Genomic DNA, 25,994 nt, shown 5'->3' on the forward strand with positions numbered 1-25,994 from the left:
GGTCTTAATCTCTTTATAATCATGCAAATTTTTGTGTTACAACTAAATCATGACGGGGTGAGTATCTCATCCTAACCACTAAATTATCTCTTATCGTGTTACGAGAATTCGGTCAATAAAATTATACTCATACCAATTTCCATGTTGAACCTTGATAAGTATAAAGAGAAAACAAATCAACAGTCAACCCCATAAGTAATACACCCCACTTGGCCACTTCCACCCTAACATCCACCCACCAAAAAAAAGCTTGGACAAATTCTTCAACTGTTCAGTACATTTGCCTTTTCAATTCTTAAATGTAACCGACCATTTAAATTCTTATTCTTATTCCAAATTAATTTTCATTAATTCGACTGTTTGTTATTCCTTAAAAAAGCACTTCAAAATTGGAAATTCTGGTTGATCTTCGCCATTTTAGTGTAAATTGTTGATATAGAAGAATGGGGCATGGAAGTTCGAAAGATTCATCACCATCATCATCTCAAAGTCGCAGAGCAAAGTTGCGGCAAAAACTGCGGCGTGTTGTGCGGCGTGATAGTCGATCGAAGCAATCTGGGAATGGATTTAAGTTGGTTTCAGCAGATGATTTCGCCGGAATTGCTCTTCTCACTCTCATCTCTGTATGTTTTTAATTTCTTTTGACTTTTTATTATTTTATTATTATTGCTTTACGTAATTTGTACTTTTATACTATTCACGTACTCGTACCTACCTGTCATTGTGAGTATATTACGGAGTATTTATGTTTTTGTTTTACTAGATTTGCGTTTAGGTCCTTTTATGTTTATTTGTTTTTTTTAAACTTCTTAATCTATCATTTGAGTTTGAGCTATTAAAAAAAAAAAGCAAAGGTTGTATTATTGCCTTATTGTATCTTAAAATGAGTATTAGAAAAATATAAGTGGCTTGGTTAGACTTTTTATACTATTCTCATACTTTACGAGTTCATGTTGACCCACAATGACTAATGTGATTTATACAACACTTTGCAACGAGCCGAACGAGGGGTCAGTTGTTATTTGTTAGAGAGCTGGTTTGAATAGTTGATTGTAAGAGTTAGAGTGATTTCCATAGAAATGGTTGGAAAAGTTATAAATTCCAAGAATACGTCACTTCTTGCTAATATTCCCTACATACTGTCGGCATCATCAACTATTTTTATTTATTTTTTATTTTTTACTATTTTGCAACAATGCTGGCTAATTGAATTAGCGGTTTCATTTATTTTGTTTCGTGTACATGAATTTCAAGTAATTAAACCGCTAATTCAATTAGCAGTTTTACTTTTTTTTAAAAATATAAATCAATTTTTATGGTTACATGGACGGTATGTAGGAAATATTTACAAAAACTAACATAATCTTGGAATTTATAACTTTTCTAACAATATTGATGGAAATCACTCTAAGAGTTAGTTAGTTTGATTAGTTGATTGTATTAGCATTTGTATGAAATGTTTGTGAATAGTAACTAAAGCTACTTTATTGTGTAAAATAACTATTAAAGATATATGTATTATTTATTCCATTTATTAATAGTTTCAACAATGTTAGTAAGAGCAATAAAGTTAATCAACTTTAAGGCCCCATTTGGTTTGATGTAAAATGTTTTCAATGAAAAATTAAATTCAAATAAAAGTACAATTGCAAATTAGTTTTCTGTTATTTAGTTGCAGATAGAAAAAGTACAAGAAAATTAAAAAATAGAAGTGGGAATGTGAGGATATCTCTGCCCAGATTCTTAAGATATCTCTTAGTTCAATTGCAAAAAATCAAAGTACGATTGCAAATTAGTTTTTTCTTTGTTAAGATATCTCCGCTAGATTCTTAGTTCCTTGAATTTTCTCTAATGTTAGTACTTCATCTTTGCATAGAGATCTTAATGATATCGAAGTCTGATATGCTTAGTTCTATAATATGATGCTAAATTTATTGCCAAGTGTATTGCACTTTGACTCTAACCGTAAAAGTACATTATTTTCTTACTGGAATCCTACCTTGAAGCCGTATCATCTACTTATCATTGTATTTCCAACTTTAAATGTATAACCTATGGTTCCTCTACAATTGTATTTTTAATTCACCTTTATTAAAGTACAAACACTTATCTATGGTACCTTGTAAATACTTTATATCAATTCCACTGCTTCCTAATGAACTTTTCCATGATTTGACATATGAAGTAGTAAATGATTCCTACAACATGTTTAATATCTGGTTTTATACAAACCTTTGCATACTTGCGTACATCAAACTCTCAATGGCCAAGCATTAGGAACCTTAGCCATATATTCTTTATCTTCTTCTTGTGCATGACGATACTAATCCTTGGATAATCAAAAGTGACTTGCGTAGTTGCGTGTTGGCTTAACATTACTCATATTAAATCTTTGTGAACACGTTTAATGTACTTGAGGTAACTGCAAAATTCCTTTTTGCTTACCTCTTGTAATTTGCATTTTGAAAATCTTCTTTTTTGACCTAAGTCCTTCATGTCAAACTCCTTTGAAAATTGTTGTTTCAACCTTCTTTTATCATCCATGTACAATACTAACATATCATCGACATAGAGCAGTAAGATGATATAACTTGATCGATATCTCTTAATGTAGCAATAGTGGTTAGCGTTGCACACTTGCACTTCTCTTAGGCCATTCAAACATTTTTTTTTTAAGTTAGCACACCATATTTTCCTTCCCACTTCCTAAGAAACCTTCTGGTGAATGCGTATATATTTCTTCATCCAAATCATTGTGAAGAAATGTAGTTTTCATGCCTGATTGCCCATGATGTAGATTTGCATTGGCAACAATCAGTGACGGATGCATGTATGTTTGAGTGGGGTCCCTTTACCCCACTTGAACATGAGAAAAAAAAAATTCCTATAAATTAAATTTTTTTCCTATAAAAATTATTTGTATTTTGATCAAATGACCTCATTAAAATTTATCAAATGTATTTTGACCCCGTTAAACATTTTTTCTGGATCCGCCCAGGCAATATCAGTACTCAACAGTCAACACTGTTTTATTGGTATTGAGTTTCACAACAGGTTCGAAATTCATTGTAGTCAACTCCTTTTTGTCGGAATCCTTTGACTACTAATCGAGCTTTTTATCTCTTAGAACCATCATGCTCTTTTTTCACTTGATAAGTTGATATACCCATTTGTTGTGAAGTGCCTTTTTTTACCCATAGGTAACTCGGCTACTTTCCATGTATGGCTTGAAATAAAAGATTTAATCTCATCTTTTATTGCAAGGTCCCACTTGCCATTCAGGGTGTCCTTAACCAATAAATATAGATAATTCATGTATTTTATGTTAGGATCATGAGGCCGAGAAGTTCTTCTCACGACTAGGAGATTGTGGTATAATGTAATGTGTTGTATTGCTTTGTCTAACGTGTTCTTGTTGAGTTTATCTTTACAATCGACTCTTTCATCATATTGTGTGGGACATAATCTTCATCTACAAATGTTAGCCCACTCTGTTTGTGAGTTTTATGTCTATCCTTGACAATGTATAAAAAAGCTCTAGGCACGCTGAAGCAAGAAGGGTTATGCAGCGCCTAGGTGCACCTCAGGTCTCTTTGAAGTGAAGCGCACTATATAAACAGTCAAAAAAAATTGGCAGAGGAGCGTCTCATGTGCGCCCCCGTGTGTCTAACCAATGCCTAACCAAAAACGTCTCACTAAACCAAGTTAAGCACTTACCTCATGTCATCTTGTGCCTTAGCGCCTAGGCAAACTTTTTCAAGCACTGATCCTTACATGACTATTTCATTGAAAATCACATCTCTAGTATGAATCACCTTTTTATTTCATCATCTCTGATGCAATATCCAATCCAGTGTTTGAAAAAGCACACCTAGGCGCTGAGGCGTTAAGGGTCATGCGCTTTTTGTGATCTAGGCAAGGTGATTTCAATGAGGCGTGGCTAAGGTGCGTTAATAAGCTGAAGGAATCTGAAGCGCACAAAGATTTTTATCAGATTTTTTTATATTGTTTATTATATGCGCCTCACTTCAATGAGGTGCATTGAGGCGCGCTGTTGTGCGCCTTGAGCCTTTTTATACATTGATCCATACTCATCCCCATCATAGCTAAATTGCCAGTTATGGCAAAAGAAAATGGGACAACCAATAGAAAATAGAATGAATACTTGTTTAAGAACTTGGTATCCTCTTGCCTTTATGCAACATTTCCTCTAATAAGATTTGCATTTGATTGTTTGATGAAGAGGGAAAGCGCTACTATATACCGTATAGGTTTATTGTTACCCTCATTTTTAAGCTCTATTTGGGCAAAATAAACCTAGGATAACTCAAGAAAGGGGGGGGGGGATTGGCTTGTAAGTTTAAAAGCTGAAATTTCTTTTGTCGAGAAGTTTATTTTGTAACATGATAAGCATGTAATTCAAAGTAACAAAGTTTTATGAATTTTATATATAATATAGGCAAAGATGACTTTTAAAGACAAATGGTTGGCCTGTGTTACGCTTGGAGAACAGACATTCCGCACAGACATCACCGATCAGTTAGTATTCTTTGTTTAACACTTGACTTTGTTGTATCTAATTAGTTTCTCTTTTTTTTTATGTTTTATTTTTTGTAAGCCAGTCTCTTTATGTGCTATACTAAATATAATGACAATCATGTTCTGTTTTGTGTATGAAATTTAAAGGAGTGTATCTTGAAAATACTGTTAGATTGGGAATTAGGTTACTCTGTAAACCATCTTTTACATATAATGTACTATCATTTGTCATTTTAGAATACTGTTATAAGTTTCAAGATATGACTATGTAATGTCAGAAAGCCCTTTGTGTTTGGACACAACATTCTAATGGAACGTACTAAGGAATGGAGGTAGTACATATAATTGCTAGAGATTTTTCAGTGATAAATTTTGTATTTTTTTTTAGTTTTGGCCATGTATATGTCTTGACACCCCATAGCTTAGCCTATTGGCTAGTTTCACAAGAAAGTTTCGTGGGAACTCTTTTGTACACAACATTTTTAACTAGTAAGACTGAAGTGCTCATCTATATTTTGTCCCAATTTTTTTATATTCATTATTATTGCATTTACAATCAATTTTTTTTTTTTTTTTAAAAATTGTTTAGTATGGGGTGAGGATGGGGATGGTTTAAGACTTTTAGAGATGGTTTGCCAGGTTGAGGAAAAGGTAGCAAAACAAGGTCTTGGAAAAAACGGTTGAATGGAAGTTAGATGATTGAAATGAATAAAATGGATTTTACTAGTGAACACTTATGTTGTCATTTGTCAATAATAAAATTAATTGGGAAATTCTACACTATAATTCTGTAGTATTGACTTTTCCAAGCTGTGCCCCCTGCTTTTGAAAGTTACACATCATAACCTTCAACTACTATTATGTATCAATAGGGTCCTTGCCGTTATCCTACCATTAACGGTCACCTTTATGCTTATAGTTTATGCATGAATCTTCCCAATTGCTTCTACTTCTTCATAATTAGTTCTCTTTATTGTTTAAGAGTTGATGGTGACTACTACAATATGCGCGGGAATTGCCCTTATATATTTAGTTACAAAATTTTCTCTACTGTTATCTCTAATCTTTCAAGATGTTCTTGCCTTTTTAAATTAACCTGTGTTATATATATTTGTGCAGAACAGAAGAGCCTGTTTGGAACTCTGTAAGCAACTTCAATTTATATCTTTTTGGCTTTTTTGCTGTATTTTATTATGGTGCCTTAATGTTCTGTTTCTTGGAAAATATTAAATTGGATGTTAGGCATGGTAGAACCAATTTATCCGTTTATTTGATTGGAATATTTGTGTTCTGCTTGTTTCACTTATCATCTGGGACTAAAATCTGTTCATGTTTGATAGTGTAAGATTGTAGATTATGGATTTTACATGTTTTCTTTTCTTAATGCAAGAGACTGGGATGTGTTGCCTTTTGGTTTCAAGCTGCTCTCTTTGGTTCTTTTGGTGATTTTCTGTAACTAACTATGCTGTAATAATGTAGCTTGTCTTTGAATAAATTTTGTTTCATTACAGTGAGTTCCTTCTTTTGGTCAACTGAAGGAATGTATGTACAAAGGGTATTATGATTCTATAGGGGGCCATTGAGAAGCAGATTTTTGTTAGATTTGTTCACTGGCATTTTGCTGCAAGTACAAAAAGGTTATGCAGGCAATATATGATAATAGGTTCCCATCTCCAAAAGCTAACTGAAGGGACAGAGACTGGAGAGCCCATCATCCTTTCTAAATCCTACATAATCCCCTGTACTTAAGTCTCATTCCTTGCAATGGACCATAACATACCACCCCTTTAGGTAGAAGAGAGAAGATTGCTAACCGGAGGATCAAAGGAGTGGTAGATATCATTGATACTAGATGACAGAATAGCCATTCTCTAAAGCTTGCTTAAGGGAAGGAGAGCCCATTCACCTATATAAACCCTACATAAGGCCTCATGTGACCAATATGGGACTCAAGTCGCCAACTTAGCAATGAACTGTAGCAGTGGAAATCATGTACTTTACATGAAATATGAAATTAAGTTGCAAAGCCTAACCCTATATTGTCTGGAGGGATATTCAAATGTTGTTATTGGAAATAGAAGAAGCTTATTACACAATTACTAGTCATAAATAATGTAAAGATCTTGAGATTATCTATTATTATTTTTTGAAACAGAGATTATCTATTATTGATGAAGCCTTCTATATTGGAGTTTTGCATCCATTGCAGTTTTCCAAATGAAAGCGTTTAAGCAGGCTCTATTTATCCCTAATGAGATTTTCTCTAGATACACATTGTGAAGCAGTAAGCTGTTAGGCATTAGCTATAATTTCTTGTGCTTCAGTTGTATTATTCTCTTGAGCTGCAGTATCATGGTAATTTAGATGGAGAATGGTCTGATGCTTATGTGTTGCACTCTTTCCATGAAATGATTTGGCTTAAGATGTCTATCTTTAAAAGTAAATGTCGAATTGTAAAATGAAAATCATAAGATGTCACAATTACATAGCTTTTGCCATGGTTTAGTGAAATACTAACTGTAGGCAAGGTGTCCAATATCAGAGCAGTGGTGAACTGAGGGAGTGTAATTGCTGTTGAGTTAAAGTAGTTACAACAAGATTTAAATTATCATTTGACTTGTCAATTTTTGTGATTGAATATATGCAGTATGCCTATGAGCAGTAGTTTAACTTGAAGCCATTCTATTGCCGCATTGAGAATTTACTACTTTGTATGGCATTAGCTTTTCTTAGGTAATAGCGATAAATTTGTCCAGTTTATATGTAATCCACTTGTAGCTTGCTAGTTTCCTACTTTCCATACATGGTTTTGAAAAGGGCTTTTTGTCAGAAAATACCTATTAAAAGCTATATTTTGTAAGAAATTACCTAATAAAAAAGTGTTGTAAGAAACTACCTATTAAATGAAAATGTTATAAAAGACAACCCTTCACCGGACTTTCACCAATCAATCAATCAATCAATCAATCAAAGCCTTAATCCCAAAAGTGGGGTCGGCTAACATGAACCAAATTTGATTATTCCGTGTAGTCATCAACATAAATCTTTCTCCTCCATCCCTTACGATCCAAAACTTCATCCTCACGTAAATCCATGCACTTCATATCCTTCCTCACTCCTTCCAACCAAGTCATCTTTGGTCTCCCTCTTCCTCGTTTAATCCCTCCATGGTCCCACTCTTCCACTCTTCGCACCGGTGCACCCTCGGGTCTCCGTCTTACATGTCCAAACCAACGCAGACGATTTTCCCTTAATTTATCTACAATGCCCGCCACACCTACTTTCTTGCGAATAACCTCATTTCTGATTCTATCTCTTAAAGTGTTTCCACACATCCACCTTAACATGCGCATTTCCGTAACCTCCATCTTTTTAATATGCTCTTTCTTAGAAGCCCAACATTCTGTACCATAGAGCAACACTGGTCTTATGGCAGTCCTGTAGAATTTTCCCTTCAACTTTAAGGGAATGCTGCGGTCGCATAACACTCCCGTGGCCGCTCTCCATTTAAGCCACCCTGACTTAATCCTGTGGGTCACGTCTTGATCAATGTCACCATTCTTCTGGATGATCGACCCTAGGTACTTAAAACATTCACTCATGGTCAAATCCTTTCCATCCAAACTCACCACTTCATTGCTTGTACCCCTCTGAGTGCCAAAACGACATACCAAATATTCAGTCTTACTCCGACTTAGCTTAAACCCTCTAGATTCCAACCTTTGCCTCCATTGCTCCAACTTGACATTAACCCCATCCTTAGTCTCATCCACCAAAACGATATCATCTGCGAACAACATACACCATGGAACCTCATCTTGAATTGGTCTAGTTACTTCATCTAGAACCGTTGCAAAAAGAAAAGGGCTTAATGCAGACCCTTGATGCAATCCGATTGTAATAGGGAAATCTTTTGTCAACCCTCCGCATGTCCTCACATTTGTTGACACATCCCGATACATATCCTTAACTAGGTCTACATACCTTCGTGGGATACCTTTCTTCAACATTGCCCACCAAAGTATCTCTCTTGGCACCTTGTCATATGCCTTCTCTAAATCAATAAAGACCATATGAAGATCTTTCTTCTTTACCCTATAAAACTCCATCATTTGTCTTATCAAATGGATTGCCTCCATAGTAGATCTCCCAGGCATAAAACCAAATTGGTTATCTGAAATGCTTGTGCATGCCCTCAACCTTTGTTCAATCACCCTTTCCCACAACTTCATAGTATGGCTCATAAGCTTAATTCCTCGATAGTTAGAACAATCTTGAGCGTCTCCTTTGTTTTTATAAACCGGGACCAAGGTGCTCTTCCTCCAATCTTGTGGGATCCTTGTAGCCGTCCATATCTTGTTGAAAAAGTTTGTTAACCAATCAATACCAATCTTACCCAAACACCTCCACACCTCTATCGGTACCCCATCAGGGCCAACCGCCTTCTTAGGTTTCATCTTCCTCAGTGCAATCTCCACCTCTACTCTCCTAATCCTTCGCACATACTCCATGTTGATTTCTTCATCACTCATAGAGGTATCTCCTATCACAACTCCATTACTTCCATTAAATAATTCATCGAAGTACCCCTTCCACCTGTCCTTGATGCCCTCCTCTTGCACTAGGACCATTTGGTTCTTATCTTTGACACACTTCACCATGCCAATATCCTTCCTTGCCTCTTGTCTTCTCTTTGCCATCTTATAAATGATCCTTTCTCCCTCCTTGGAATCAAGCTTTTCATAAACCTCCTGATATGCCTTTTCTTTTGCTTGGCGAACAGCTGCCTTTGCCTTACTCTTAGCCTCCTTATACGCTGCAAAGGTTTCATCACTCCTACATTTGCCTTACCGTTGACTAATATTTCCGGCATTGACCACCTACTTGCCTCACGTGACCTTTTAAAACCTTTTTTTTCCATGCCCCACCAGTAATGCCACCTTCCTTGTCACCGCTCCATCACCGTATGATTTTTACCCACCACCACATCACCCGAACACGCCTCAAAACACCTCTAAAACCACCCTCACGCATCCTTAAAACCAACACAAGCCTTCATGTGACCTAATATAAGGATGAAAAGGGGAAGCTGTACGCTGAATTGGGGAGGTAAAAAGGTGTGAATTTGGTTAGTTTAAATCATGTGACTGGCCGAGGGTGGTCAACGCCGGAGAAATTAGTCAAAGACGAAAATCCGATGAATAAATAGTTTTTTACAACATTATTTGTTTTAATAGGTAGTTTCTTGCAACATTTTTATTTTAATAGGTAGTTTTGCAACATTTTTATTTTAATAGGTAGTTTCTTGCAACATTTTTTTATTAGGTAGTTTCCCACAAAACATTGCTTTTAAAAGGTAGTTTATGACAAAAAGTCCTTTTGGACATAAGGTGCAGGGCATCCTGAAGCATTGGCATCGAGGGATTTTATCTTGGGAAATAGTTTTAACTCTGTCTTGTTGTAGTTACTCTCACAAGCCTTCTTGTTGAGTAGAACTGTGCTATTACTTTTATGATTTTGTTTAGACTTACTTGCCCCTGATCCTCTTTGCAATTTTCGTTATGACAATCTAATTTACCCCGACCCTCTTATAATGTAAAGCTCAATCTTCATTTTAGCGAACTTGTTTTCTTTCCTTTTTTTTAAAAAAAAAAATAAAAAAAAAAAAATATTGTGGCCACTTACAATTTTATCATGCAATTTATTTTATGTTAATGTTATTCATTTATATCTTTTAATACCATGTCAGCGTGGCAGCATCTGCTATGATGGCCATCAGCATCATTAATTTCATTATTACTATCAGACTATCTATAAAGTTTTATCTAGTGCTAAGTTAGAAAACTTTATAGCACTATACTTTTACTTTCAATTCCCCATGTTTCATGAACGTCCTAAGATTTGTTCAGGTAGGAAACTGATTTAGACAAATATCACTGCAGCGTAAATATATGTAATCATGTTGTCTTGTTTTCTTACAAAGTTAAGATTGATGTGAACGTGGAATTCCTGAGATGATGGCTGCTTTAATGTGGATGTTTTATATGAATGTAGTCTTTTTTGGTGACCTTACTGCTAAATTTGTTTAGTAATTGAAACGGAAAGAAATGAATTTGACTTTTCACTATCATTGTTATGGTGCTTTTGTTCAACGGCGCATCAGCGTGCCCCCACTCTCCCCTTTTATTGACTTTTATGTTTTCTTCCCCTTTTCTCCTTCATGGAAATTCTTTCATTTATTTATTCTCTAATTATGATCCGTTGCTGTACTCCTCTCCTGAACAAATGTCAATCTGTTTCTTCTTGCAGGAAAAGAAACTTCTTCTAGAAAGCAATGGGCCTCATATTGCAAGAGTAACTGTCTATGAGGTGTGGACATCTTCTGCTTCAGCCCTGTATATGTATTATGCTGTCATTCTAGAGAATTTAGTCGACTCTTACAGTGATAAATATAGATAATGTTGATATTTCTAGTCTAAGAGAAGACTACTTGGTAGCTTTTAAAAATATGTATATATTCTGACATAATTTTTTCTTTGTATATTGCAGACCAACTTATTGAAGAAGAACAATCTCATAGGTTATTGTGACATTAACCTGTTTGTTTTTCTAACTCAGGTGCATTATCTAATTAATTTCTCTACTAACAAAGCCTTAGATAATATCAATTATTGAATTTGGTCAATTTTATTAGGAATAACTGACTGTACCAGTTTTAACTATGAATAATCTTCCTGTAAAAGGTCCAAACTTTTGATTAACTAAGTAATGCCCCAGTTTTAGGGTTTCTTCTCTAATAAGTCCTCAACCTAAACTAATTAGTTCAGTAGAGAAGTGCGACATGCCAACATTCATCCTCAGCTGCATCTGCCAAGCCACTAGAGCCCCATCCTCACTTTACCCATCCACTCAATTAAACCTTCCCTTTCTAGAACCACCATGCATCCTCACCTTTCTCATCCACTCAACTGCACCATCCCTTGGTAGAAACTACCATGTCCTCTCCCTGCCAGGGGAGGCTTCCCCCTCAACAAAGCTATTATAAACCTTAAAGTAGCTATACATATAAATCTCTCTGGTTTAGTGGGCTTTAAATATTGAAGCAATAGGTTAAGCTGGTTATGCCGAAGTTGTGAGATCAATATTTAACAATAAGGGTTCGTTTGGTATTGTTGTGGTTTCAGTTTTTTGGTTTTCAAAATCATATGATATTTGTCATGTAATGAATCTTAGGTGTGAAAAAACCTTTTTCTTGTTTTTGGTTTTTTGTTTTCAAAAAAAAAAAAAAAAAAAAAACAATGCCAAACAAGCTCTAAGCATTTTGTTTTAGATTAGGTTTCTTTGTTTTAGCTCTGTTTTTTAACAGGTTATTTAGTATGTTCCAATATTTAGATCTAGTATTCAAATTGTTTTTTTTTTCTCTTCCTTCAAGGAATTTTCTTTTTAACTTATTCTCATTGTAATGATAAAACACTTTGTTTAATTATAGAGCGTTTTTGACACTCATACTCCATTTAACTTTAAAATTTTAACAGCCCTAAAAGGGAAATTCTGGGATTTGCTCCCCACCTTCTGTTTTAGACCCACCCAACCCAATTACCCAAGTCACCCTTCATTGGACACCTTACTACACCCTTCTCAACCGCCACGCCATGACCTCCTGGGTAAACTCTTGTGGAGCAACTAGTCACCTTGATTCCGCTAGGTCCATACTTTTTCCTCTTCCACAGTCCACCACATGTAAAATCTACATTCAACTCAATTTCTTCCTTTTACCTTCCGAAACAATACTCTTTTGCCCTTCATATATTCAGGTTATGGTAGATCCATGTGATTTAGTTGATTTGATATTAACACACCTAACTACCTACGGAAAAAAATAATTAATACTCCTTCTGTCTCCAAAAGATGCACCCATTCCCTGTAGTCTCGGTTAAAGAGATCAAAGTTTGATTATGTATAATCACCAACATGTAAGGAAAATTTAGTCATGTGGGGTTTTGTTAAAATCTTCTTGATATGTACTTTTCAAAAAGTAAATTTTTTAATATTAGATTATACAGAATTTTAGATATTAACGATTAAATAGTTAATATAATGTGAAAAAGCGATGGTACATGTTTAGTAATTTAGGGTATATAGGTTATTAAGGTATCTTATTGTATTGATTTGTTGTGTTGAATCGTTGATGCCTTACACATGGATATGGCCTCTAGATTACTAACATCATGCTCTTCATCGCTCTCATAGATGCTGAATATGGATAACGGAGGAACAAGGGGAGTGCTATTGGGGTAGAGGGGCAGAGCTTGATGATGGAGTGAGGGAGGGGAGGCAAACTTGGAAACTACAATTGAAATTAACTTTAGAAAGATTGTAATTGACTTATTTGTCTGGTTAAAAGTCTCATAATCTAATAATAGAAGAAACACCCAATAGTTCGGATTGTCTTGGCTAATTCGAAGTTGCGAACATTTAAAGAAGCATGTCCATAGTTGAGACTAATACTGTCAATTGTTATCCTTTTTGATTTTAGCTGTCTGGTATATAGAGTTTATATCCTCTCAGACTTGTAAATATCATGACAGAAGTAAAATAATAATATTGTGTCTGAGATTATTCATGCATGTAAACTAGTATCATTTTACAGGATTTGGAGTCTGATATAGCCGAAGTTGATCTCTTGGATCCATCCTCGACCGATGTGGTTGGCAAACTATCTTTTTCGTGTTATGTTGAGGTATGTATTATATATGTAAGTGTTTGATTGAATTTTCAATCTTATTTGGACTATTGGTCAGTTGCTGTCTCTTGTAGGATCCAGAAGAAACAGAGAAGGATTTTGCACGCCGCATATTGTCTATTGTGGTATGGCGTTTAATACTGTGTTTGTTTGACAAGTAATTATTTGCAAGGTATTTGTTCAATTGAATATCCTCATAGTTAAGAGTTAAGTCACCTCTTTTTAGTCCTGTTCAATGATATATTTGATGAGTTTTCATGACATAAATAATTGAGGGCATCTTTTGGATCACGTGTAGAAACTCTAGAAAGTTAACAAACGGATCAGCAAATCTAGTATATCAATTGGTTTAGTTAATAGTTAATACTCTATACTAGAATCACTAACCTATCCAGAAATCATATATATAATTTGTCAACTCTCCTTACTATCTTGGAATAAAGAGGGGGAGGCCGTTATTGCACCTGAACTCTACAGGAGTCTTTCAAGTGACTAAGAGACTTACTTATATAGGAGTGTTGTGGTACAAGGATCATGAGAATCTTTGCACGATTTTATTCATTTGGAAGAGCTTTACATTTGGTTGTAGTGTTTGATACTTTGATGTATGAAGTATAGAAGTCCATTGTTAGCTTTGACCTTTTTCCAAGCGTCCCAACATTTTTTGATCCTTCTCAATGTCAACACATGATTCATCCAGCTTTGATATGATTTTCTAGATCACTTCAGCAACCCAGATTTTCTTTATTTTGTATTTCGAAGCAGAATTGGGTGTTGTTTGGATCTTTGCCATGAATTCTATGGTGTACTTCAATGCTCTGCTCCTGTCAACATGATCTTGTGCTTTGAATTTTCAATATAAAGTTTGGTATTTACTAGCTCATTTTCCATTTCCGATGTCATCAGAATCTTCATCACTAACACTTTAACATACATACTGAAACAAGTTACTAAAATATAAGATTGGATTGTTATCCCTACTTGTAAGATTTTGAGCAATTTTAACAATGGCTTCCATGCTTTGGAAGTTGCATATTGTATTTCTGTTGTCATATTATTAGTTTACTACCACCATAAGCTGGAATTACGAGAGGTGTTACAAAGAAAGGAGTGATACTTCTTTTTGTGCTAAGCTTATTAATTGTTGTTGCTCTTTTATTATAGTTTTACCTTTTCCTTTTCCTTTTCCTTTACTTTAAATTAACATTATAAATGTATCCAAAGTCTGAAATTTTTATCTCTTTGTAGGATTATAATGAAGATGGCTGTCTTTCTTTCTCTGAATTCTCTCAGTTGATTGATGCATTTGGCAACCAAGCTGCAGCTGACAAAGTCTGTATATCTTACTTTTCAGAATGAATATGTATAGTGCTAGAAAGTTTGGTTTGTATCTTTATTATGTTTCTGAGGAACTGTATTTTTGTTCTGTTCTTTGTAGAAAGACGAGCTTTTCAGGGATGCAGATAAAAACGGGGATGGAGTTGTTAGCATCGACGAATTGGCTTCCCTACTTTCCTATCATCAAGAAAAGTATGTTGTGTAAGAGCATGATTAAATTAGCCTAAGAAATATAATTGGGATCTCATTATCTGTTCATGGTTAGATTTTTAAAAATTTTAAATTATGATATTAACTTTATATACATGAATTTCAATATAATGTGGGTTTAGATTGCTATCAGCTTAGTTGCCCGGTACTTAGTTTGTGAAAAAAAAAATAATAATAATAATAATAATTAAAAAAAAAAAAAAAGTTATGATATTTGTTGGAGAAGAGATTATTGATGCAAATAATTTAAGTATTAGTAGAAAGTGAGCTATGGAAGGCTTTAACAGAGTTTGGATTATATCAATATTATCTATAAAGTCACCACCAAGGTCTCTTGGTTAGGGGCTTAGTTCAACCTAAGATGATTGTTTTTTTTTTTTTTTTTTTTTTTAACTTGTAAGCTTCTCTAATATAGTTAGGAATTAGTAGGAATTCTGCCATTAAGTGCCAACAGAATGATCAGGTTGTTTTCTTTTAAAACATGCTGGTGATTCCTAAATCCAATGTCCACTATAGTCAACTAGTGAATGTCACTGTTGGTTGTTGTAAGACAAATTTGCTGCCGCATATTCAAAAGCAAAAGTTGAGAGAAATACTTGGTCAATGAGCAATCGCAATTTGTTGTGATGGAGGATTTGAAAATTGAATTACCCACGTGCTAATTCCCTATACCATGACTCTCCATCCCCCCATGGTACTTCCATTCTCTTTATTGCAACCACAACCGTCCAACCACTGCCACATTCATCATCATTACCACCACCATAAGCAATACCACCACAACAAATCAAACCACACCCTAACCACCTAAAACCACCTTGTAACCACCCCACCATCCAAAACTGGCCTTACCTTCCCCGAAACCACGCCCCACTCACCTCAATACCACCTCCAATCACCCTTAGATCTTACCCTCTTGAAAAGCCACCCCCTTCCAGAAAAAAACTACCAACAACCCACAACCCTAAAATTTGGGGAAAAAAAAAAAAAAAAAAAAAAGATTAAAAATGAGGAATTACCTTTTCTTATATTAAATTGTGGCTTTGAAAGGTCAAATTTGACCATGAAAACTGTAAATGCAGAGTTTTCTTATTCAAGTTTGACCATTAGAACCTGAAATTTGAGCTTCAATGGCTGTGATGAAACAAAAAGAGGAGAGAAAGGGCTACAGTGTTGGTAAGGCGAAGGGGTTGGAATGGTGGGGAGGCGGCGGATAGGTGAAGGGGGGGACGACAGTGGTGGGGAGGTGGCGAGGAAGAGTGGTAGCGACATATAAACAAGGGATAAGGTGGTAGTGGTGCAATGGTGAGAGAAGAGAGTTTTGAACGACCAAATATTACCAAACAACAATTTTCAAAGGGTTTTTCTTTCAATTCTCTCTTACCCTTTCTTAATTCCATTTCATTTACCCCGTGCAAATCACCCTTATTATTTGTGTGCTTTTGTAAGCATTAGTGTGGAATTGTGTTCTTTGGTCATCTATGATTTGTGAGTTTCTTATATTTTGAGCATCTGATTTATTATTAACTGGTTGTTTTACAGGGAACCCCTCATTAACTCTTGTCCAGTTTGTGGTGAGCTCCTTGACGCTTCCAATCAGGTTGGTAGCATGGTTCATATGACCTTGTGTTTTAATGAAGGGACAGGAAACAATGCCATGAGTGGGGGATTTTTAACTGATAAGCAGGCTTCATATGGGTAAGAATATTTCACTGAAGCAAGTTTTAGTACTCTGGTTATTAATAAATTAATTAAATGCTGAATCTCACAGCCTACACTCCTAGGCTCTTAGCCCCTAGGTCAGTTAGGGGTGTGCAAAATTAGTCCGTATATAAAAATATACTGGACGAGATTGATCCAAAAGAAAAGAAATGGTCCGATCTCCAAGTTGAAAAATTTAATATACGGTCTTTGGTTTGGTTTGGTCCGGTCCAAAATCCTTTAAATATCAGTCTTGGACTAGACCAATTTTTTGTTACAAAATATACATATAAGCCTTGAAATTGATTGATTTTCTCCTTAAATATGTGGGGAGGATTTTATAATGTATATTATGAGCTATTCAATATTATACTTTCAAAAAATTCATTGAACTATCAATTTTCTCTCTCTCTTTCTTTTTTTTTTGGTTGTTGTTGTTGTTGTTGTGTTAATTGCAACACTTTGACCTGAAAGGAGTTTTATGCACTTGATTTGAATTTGTAAAAATATAATGTAAGTGGGCTTTGTTAAGTTAAAAAAAAAAAAAAATGAAGTAAAAGTGATAGTGGGTGAACAGTTTATGTAAGAGTAAGGGAGTTGAGGGAAGGGAATTATCAAAAAAGAGTGTGGGTGGGGTATGAGTGGGGACCATGTGAAGAGAGATATTACAAAATAGTTAATAGTATTTCCATTTAAGGAAGTGTTGCAATAAAAAAAAGGGTTGTTTATAGGAAGGTTTGCAATAAAAATATAATGGAGGGTGTATTTATTTTCCTCTTCTATTCTATAATGTAATAAAATAATACAAAGTATAAAAACATACAAAATGTTTAAAAACTGGCCTGAAATGATCTGGTCTAGGTTTTAGACTGGTTGTAACAGTCTTGTGTAGTCTGTTCTTGTCTGGTCTTAGCATTATTGTTCTGATCTATGGGTCTTGCTGGTCTTCGGTCCAATATGCTCCGGTCTTGAACCGGTGAACTGCCCAATAGGCTTTTTGTTACCCCTCATATTTTTAGTATGGCTTTGTAACTTAGCTTTTGCTGTTTTTTCTTTAAGTCTTTATTAGATTTAATAACATTCATTTTTCATTTCTGTTTTGCTGTATTTAGATGGCTACTCAAACTGAGTGAGTGGGCACAGTACTCTTCTTATGGCATTGGCTTGCACTCAGGCTCAAAGGCAGGACATATTCTGGTATGGAAAGAGGATGGTCTTTTTGAGCTTTATTTCACTAATTACCACTCTCCATCCTATGCTGAGATAGCTGGTTCTTTTTTACCTCCCGGAACTGTCGCTTTGCAATTCTATACTTCTGAGAAGGATAGTTTGCTAGTGGATTCTTTTGAGTTTCATCATTGGCCAGGAAGGATGGGAGTTTAATGTTGGATCCTTCAACCCGGAGATTAGAGTAGTTCTTCTGGCAGTAACTAAATGTGAACCATTAGCTTCCCTCATACAAATATAAAGCCATTATCTTTGGAACCAAATCCATCAATTCAAATATCTTACTTCGTATATTATAACCTTACACATCTCATTAAGAAATGAATATATTTGAGATTCTAATGTATTTAACTTCCATTATAATTCAATCACATAACAAGTAAAATAGGGATTAATATGATCATGATATGTCTGAATTATTTTAATACATATACTCCCTCCATCTATTTTGGGTTCCCAATTCACATCCCCCATGTCTGCCTTTCATTAATATCTGAAGTACACTATGTGGGCTGTATCCTGGGTATGCAGGAAATGTTAGTTATGCTAGCATCATTATTATATTATATTAGCCTTAATTACTATAAGTTTCTGCAGTACACATCGTGTTTTCTGATAAATTGGCACCTCAAATTATACACTTATTATCGGTTCTGTTGATAAACTGTAATGTTGATGCTCTAGGTTTTTGATCGTACAACTAAGAGGCTGGTGGAAGAACTGATTGATGGAAAGATTATTTTGGCTATGAGATCCTTGTATCAAAATAAACCGGGGCTTTACTTTCTCAGAAAAGGTACAATCAATTAAGTGTAATAAATTTAATAAGAGGCTTCGCTTGTATCTGATCTTAATATTCAGCTTTGCCAACTTGTCAGATACTTTATAAGTTATAGAGTCAGATGTCCTTATGTTTGGTCTGTTTTTTATTTGCTATGTTGTCCTGCTGTTTTGGAACTTTCAACAGCTCTACACCTATCTTAATATGTTGCTCTTACTAACAAGCTTTACAGAGAACATGTATTTCATAGAAACCTTTTTTTAACAAAAAAATATGCTTAATGGCGAGATCATTGTACTCCCTCCATTTGTATATTTTTCTTTTTTTTTTTGGGTTCAAGTCCTTATCTGTTCTCATCCATTGTGTATACCTACTATCACTTAAATCATATAGCTAAATATATTTCTACCTTTTGCCTTCCCTTGTTACTACATAGGACCCATTTAAACCCATTATTCATACCTTGTTCTCTCCCTGTCCTCTAAACAGTAGAAATACATGGATGTCTTTCCTCCCCTCTCTTCTACTTGATCTTTGCATCCACAGTAATTGGGTAGCACAAAGAAACGTGAGAGTACTTTTCTAGTATTCTGTCATAGATTGTTTTGGCTTTTAGATAGTTAATCTCATGAATTATAGTACTTGTCAATTTCAAGACTGTATCAACAGTGCTCCTTTACACCTTGAATAGTTATATGTATTATAAGCTTGCATTGTGCTGCCTTTTTCCAATTGTATAACATTTATGGCTAAAATTTCAATGACATCGTCTTCTTCTTCTTTTTCTTCTTCATCTCCCCCCCCCCCCCCCATTTTGTTAGAAATTAGTAGATTATATTGCAATTGCCTTTATTTTTATATTAAACTGTATTTTACTCATGATTGTGGTGCAGGAGGCAAAGAAATTATGCAAAAACTCTCTGAAAAGCAAGGAGAAAAAATGAACTCGGCTGAATCTACAAAAGAGATACCAAAATTTATTGAACTTTTCAAGGTATGGTACTAATGTTCTCCCTTTATTGGTGGTTTGGTAATGATTACAGATGGCTCTGGGCCGTGTCGGGTCATGCCTCGTGCCAGGCCCACGTGCTTTAAGGTTAGTTACGCTTGGCCCACGAGTTTCGTGTCGTGACGTGTCGGGCCAAAGTTTTCAAAAGGTTGGCCAGTGCACGGCCCCAGCCCACGTGCCGACCTTGCGTGCCTAAGAAAAATTGCATTGATTTTAGCATGATTTGTCGTGTCGGGCCTAGTCGTGTCGAGCCTTATCGTTCTTTTCACAAATAAGGCGGACCACATGCACAATTTCGTGCCGTGCCGTGTTTTTCTGTGCCCCTGTCGTGCCAGGCTTCGGGCCGGCCTGCCAGTGCCATCTTTAGTAATGATGACAATTGTGCTCTTTCTTTATACAGTCAAATTCTTTTAGCTGTTTTTTTTAGAGGGGCCATATATTATTTAATCCGCTATCTTGCTAGGAACTTTTTCTCTTTCGGACGGTCCCTTATGACGATTCATGTTAGCTGACCGCAAATCATTTTGGAACTAAGGATTTGTTATTGTTGTTATTGGGAAGGTGGGGATGGGGGGGGGGGGGGGGGAGTGTTTCTTTCTTATGGTCCAATATTTGCATTTATGGCTTTTTCTAATTATTCCCGCTATTTCCTTTTTTCTGTTGTTTAAAAACTAATTGAATATAAAATTATAACACTACCATTTTAGCTGGTAGATTGTGAAATGATTATCAATTTTCTTATGGCCCAATAAAGAATTGATTAACATGCACCATGCAACGATGCAAGTAAAACATTGATAATCAATTTTATTTATTTTGGGTTCTCCTTGATCAGTTAAACAGTAGATTGTTGATATGGTGTGTTGGGATTTATATTGGATGGGATGAGCTAAGACTGTGTATACATAATATCTTAGCTGCCGTATGGATTCATACATCCAATATATTATTTACCTGAGGTAGAGCTAAGTAGATAACCTTTACTAGACATCTATATCAAACAACAAAAAGGAGTACATTAGAGAGCTCAAATTCATTACTTGGTTCCAAGTAAACTACCAGATTAATTAAAGGTTATTCAAATACTATGTTATGCCATTTAAAAACAATTCAAATTACTGATTATAACATAGAATATGACTACCTATCTCTACTATTCTTTTATTTTTAGTTCACTTTTAATTTTCTGATGTGCAAAGAAAAGTGATCTTTTGCTCATTAGTAACAAATACTCTTTTTTTTGTATGTCAATCATACCTCATATGCTCTTAATATAATATGCTGAATAGTAAATTGTTTATATAAACTTTATATTTTGCAGGATCAGCTGAACTTATCTGAAACAAAATACCCTCTGGATCACTTCAAGGTTTGAATAGTTGAACTCATATGGTTTGATTCCATCTTTACTTGTCGCACCCATTGTAAATTTTTTTCTAAGCATAATGTGGGATGTCCATTAGTACTAACGCTGATGCAAAGCTCTTTATCATGAAGTACTTTGGGACTCCAGGCACCAGGGCAGCGAACGTAATTTGATTATCATGACAAAATGGCATCAAAAGGGTTCATAAAGTTTCTAGAACTTAAGTAACCCACATTTTTCTCCACGAGAATCTAGGTAGGAGAAATAGAATTTAGATACAACGGTGTGAGATAGTGGATGTTTTTAGTGTAGTCCTTTGTTAAAGGGAATTGCAGGTTAAATTATCTGTGATTATAGCATAAGTGAAGATTTAAGAGTTTGTGGATTAGATTGCAAATTTAAGTATGAAAAATAATGATTTAGATTACACTTTGCTCACTACTTGTAATAGGGATTTTCTGGGAAAATAAGGATGATTTTAGGCCTGCATGAAGTTTAATAAATCAACTTCTAGTGTAAAGTTATTCAGCTCCATGGGAAGCCTCATTGCAACCAAGGATGGCCTTTTTAGCCGATATTGGTAGGCTATCTGATTGGGGACCTTTATTTGTTATCTAAAAAGCTTAAATCCTGCATATGCAAGATATTTGTTGTTATCTTCTTTCATTTGTGAATCCTTCTGTGATTCAACATTTTGAGGCTTGATTGAAGAGTGGTAATGGTCCTACAAAAGTGGACAAAGGAGAAATAATTAGTTGAAGGATTTTACTAGCATTTTTAACTTGATTGTGCTAGTTGTGAGTTAACTGAGTTGTTTTTTACTCCATTACTTTTGCTGTTAATCTTTTTAATACTGATTTTTAAGGGATATCTTTATGCATTTGATTTAGGGATGACAGACAGTGACACCACTGGACTTGTGGTCATTTTCATGATGTTTGTGCCTTCATTTTTATGTGTTCTCCCTGTTTGTTAAAGACAGAAGTTATCAGAGAGTGTGATCTATGTGGGAAAATCACCCTATCTCTTCGTTTACTTGATTCATTTTGAAGTTTGGATCAGGCAGCAGCATCTTTGTATAGTCCATTTTGTTTATTCATGATTTGATGAAGACTTTTTTTATATCTCCATTGTTCATTTTTTATGTCATTTTCTCACTATCAATTAACGTCTCACTTTTGATTGTACAGACCTTTAATGAATTTTTCATTCGGGAACTAAAACCTGGTGCAAGACCCATTGCCTTCATGGATCGTGATGATATTGCAGTATGTGGTGCAGATTCTCGTCTAACGGCTTTTAAAAATGTGGAAGACAGCACCAGATTCTGGATCAAGGTACTATATACCATTTGTATATTTAAAGGAGAAAACAGTGTTTTGTAGAACTAGTCTCAATACAAGTTGATCTTTGCATTTGTACAATAAAATGTTCAAGGAAACTTTCATCCTCCTACTTTTTTATCTCTACAAAACATGGCAGATTGACAGCAAAGTTATCTTACTTGTTTATTTCATTGACCTTTGATACAATATCGCCACCATGTTTTTATTGATTTATTACACGTGAGAGCTTCTACTTGCCACACATTTTAATTAATAACTGTGTACTTATGGTAGGGATTGTCATTTTCGTAGGATTACTGCTGTGTCATATTTGCTTCTGGATGGGTGCTGCAAACTGTTGAATATATCGTATTACCTTGAATCTATATGAATTGATCATAATTTTATTGAAGAAGTATCTTGTATATTGTTAAGCAACAAAGGAATAAATTATAGATATAGTTAGGTCTCTTCAGACCTTGCCCCTATAATTTATCTAGACCTCTGTAGTATTTTATTTTATAGGGGGACTTCTTGAGAATACTTAATATTCGGTGGATTCTCACCGGACAAGCTTTGGCTCTGCTACAGAAAAATTGGCCTTTACTATAATTTGTGAAAATTTAGAGCATATAAAATATAAAAGAACAATGGTCAGTGGTATGCTAGTTGTTTGATTAAATCTAGAGTTTTGCCTCCTAGCTGATATAATATGATTATGTAGGGTCGGAAATTCTCTATTCAAGGCCTATTGGGAAATGATGTTTCTGCCAGTCATTTCATTGGTGGAGCATTGGTGATATTTCGGTTAGCTCCTCAGGTAATTAGTAAAGTTAACTTCTGAAGAAGATTTTTTGAACTAGCCAGCATCCTTTTCCACCATTTGGACATAATTATAATCAAACTATTATTGCAGGATTATCATCGTTTTCACTTACCAGTTTCGGGGACCATTGAGAGATTTGTTCATATACCTGGGTGCTTATACACTGTATGAATTATCGAAAATTGTTTTTTTTTTTTAAGTGATTATAGAATCAGATATTATTTCTCTTTTTTGACCCATATATTTTTTGTTTCTCATTTTCAATTTCCCTTTTTCCGGTTGAGGCAGGTTAATCCTATTGCTGTAAACAGCCTTTGTGATGTCTTCACAGAGAATAAGAGAGCTGTGTCTATAATATCAACTTCATGTTTTGGAAAGGTTAGTGTTGTTATTAGCTTCTTCCATATTTTGAGAATAAAGTTTCTGAGCTCTTTATTTCACAACTAGTATCAAAGTTGATGCTGGACTTTGTTGTTAATGAGTAGCTTCTTTTGTCACACCTTAACTTGTCTTTTGTGTTCACAGTATATTCCGTTTCATTTAAATTTATCAATGGGATTGATTTTACTTCATTTTTCCCTTTGTGTGATGTAAAAATTAAAAATTCTTATATTACTTGTTTGTGAATATTTATAAACAAACTGCAATTTAAGTATAAAACCATTCAGATTTATCAATTGTTAAGTAAGTGTTAGTTAACTCCGTAAGAAACAGAATGGATTGAAAGGGTAAGGTAATATAGGTAATAGAACTCTTCAATTCCACCTTGATGCTCCTGCATCTCATTCCTTGGAAACCTTAAACTAAACAAACTGCTGAGAGTCATAATTAAGTATTGCCACAATTGCTTCTGAATGACTGCTGCTGTATTGCTTAGACCAGTCATCTTAGTGTTCCCACTTCCCAAGGAAGAGAAGCTGTTCTTTTTTCATTAAGCTATCATCAATCTGGTTGCAGGTAGCTTTTGTTGCGATTGGTGCAACAATGGTTGGCAGCATTACATTTACTAGGGAAAAAGGTGACTATGTTCAGAAGGGCGAGGAGGTTGGGACTTCCTGAATTTTACTTACTGAATGCTGTGCACTTGTGCCTATTTTCTCCTTTTACAATCTCCATGACAATTGTTGTTTACTGATGTTGCAGTTTGGGTACTTCTCATTTGGTGGAAGCACTGTAATTTGTGTGTTTGAGAAGGTATTTCACTTGTAAAATTACGTTCAAATTTATATTTTATTATAATTATATATATATTATTCTGAATATACGTAGCAAAAAATAAATTGATGTATAAGAAAGCACCTAGGATATTTGACCCTTTAAAAAAGGGACAAAAATACTCATGCTCTTGAGCTCTCATGATGCATTTTATTTACATAACTAAAAACGCCAAGTATCATTCAGAACTTTATCTTTAACTCTAGATACAAAAGCTTTATGTAATAGAACTTTTATCTTGATAAAGAGAATTTATACTCTCAAATTCCGTAAATTCCTTTCATAACCAACCATTATACTTCCTCCGTTTTTTTATTAATTGAAACCGTTTGATTTTTACACTATTCACATATTACACTTAGACTTGCTTTTATGATTTATAGATACGATAAAAAATATAGTCATGTGGGATCTTTTTTAAATTGTCTCGATATATATTTTATTAATATCCACTTTTTACAATTTTACAATGGTTATAATTAGAGATATTTATTGTTAAAAACATGTGTTGGTAAGCGTAATAATAGAAAGGTGTCAACTAATAAAAAATGGAGGAAGTACTTAACAGCAATCTAAGTTTTATTCTAGAATTTTCTTTTCCAACTCTTAGATTAAATGCATATTTCTAGTTAGCAATATGATGGTCCACAACATTAAGGTTCAAGCTGAAATTGTTAACAAGTCTTTAGTAACAATTGTTTTAAAACTATTATCTGCAGAAAGTCTTTATCATTTTCTCTCTGCTTTTTACTTGTTCTCCGCACATAACTGTTCCCCGATTCTGCTTTCTTTGCAATCTCTATTATCAGATCACTCTCTTTGATACCAGTCGTGTGACCTCGTGTCTAACAATAAATTCTGTAAATTTTCCTGGCGTAATGCTGTTATTCATGCTACTACTTTTGTCAAAGATAGATTGTTAGAAATGCATGCCAATTAATTAGGAGGACTAGAAGGCCTTAAACATTAAACAGCTCCGTAATTTGCATTCTATCAGTGCCAATCTAAATTTTACTAGAACAAATTGATTCTTGGAGATAGATGACATGCTCTCTATTGATTTTATTTTCTTTGCAGGGCGCAATAAAACTGGACGAGGACCTCCTAGATAATAGTGCCCGATCACTTGAGACTTTGGTTCGTGTAGGAATGCAACTGGGTGTATCTACCAAAACAAATATGCGATAATGCTATGGCTACCAAGTCATTTCCTGCTACAATTTGGTGCAGCGCAATAGTTCATTGCACACCGAATGATGAGCCCGTGTGTTGCATCTCTCTCTTGCCATTTTTCTTTTCTTTTTCCTTTTTCAGTTTCCTACTTTTGTCAACATAAGTTTCAACTTTTTTTGTCTGCGTAAAATAGGGATTTGAGTTTTGTAATGCTTGCCAACATCCAGGTAGTTGATGAAAATGACGAGACAGTGATGAACAAACTTCTTTGGTAGATGCATAACTTGTCTTATTGTATAGATAACAATGATGCCACTTAGTTTAGTGCATGATGAAGTGTGATCAAAGTCTGATGTTTCTATTGATCAGTTTCTAGATATTATAGAGACATTTAGTCTTTGTAGTTGTAGTGTACCAGTAATAGAAGAATGGTCTATGGAAGAATCTTTCATGTTAAATGGTTTAATTGAAGATCTTGATATGAACTAGACTGCAAATTAGGTTTGGCCTTTTCTTCGTGTCTGAAATATAGAATAACTCA

The 25,994-nt window shown here is 34.7% G+C and overlaps 1 protein-coding gene across 2 annotated transcripts; it reads left to right on the forward strand.

The window, feature by feature from the left end:
- The first annotated feature begins 190 nt into the window (after positions 1-190).
- Positions 191-25,821, forward strand: LOC145628977 (phosphatidylserine decarboxylase proenzyme 2-like). Of its 2 annotated transcripts, XR_014111526.1 has the most exons (22): positions 191-623; positions 4,460-4,539; positions 5,659-5,683; positions 10,849-10,908; positions 11,089-11,157; positions 13,190-13,279; positions 13,357-13,407; positions 14,531-14,614; positions 14,721-14,812; positions 16,373-16,528; positions 17,644-17,728; positions 18,443-18,554; positions 19,433-19,533; positions 20,870-20,917; positions 22,105-22,251; positions 22,964-23,059; positions 23,156-23,230; positions 23,354-23,443; positions 24,023-24,109; positions 24,209-24,259; positions 25,358-25,546; positions 25,681-25,821. XR_014111526.1 is itself a non-coding variant. In XM_081681432.1 (21 exons), exons 1-21 carry the CDS (start codon positions 444-446, stop codon positions 25,466-25,468), a joined length of 1,890 nt encoding a protein of 629 aa, XP_081537558.1. In that variant the 5' UTR covers positions 192-443; the 3' UTR covers positions 25,469-25,821. The 2 variants fall into 2 exon arrangements, 1 of the variants encoding a protein (XP_081537558.1); XM_081681432.1 differs by having other exon boundaries at positions 192-623; positions 25,358-25,821.
- Positions 25,822-25,994: the final 173 nt, after the last annotated feature.

The sequence above is a fragment of the Chenopodium album genome, chromosome 4 (assembly GCF_948465745.1).
Source record: "Chenopodium album chromosome 4, dcCheAlbu1.1, whole genome shotgun sequence".
Lineage (NCBI taxonomy): Eukaryota > Viridiplantae > Streptophyta > Magnoliopsida > Caryophyllales > Amaranthaceae > Chenopodium > Chenopodium album.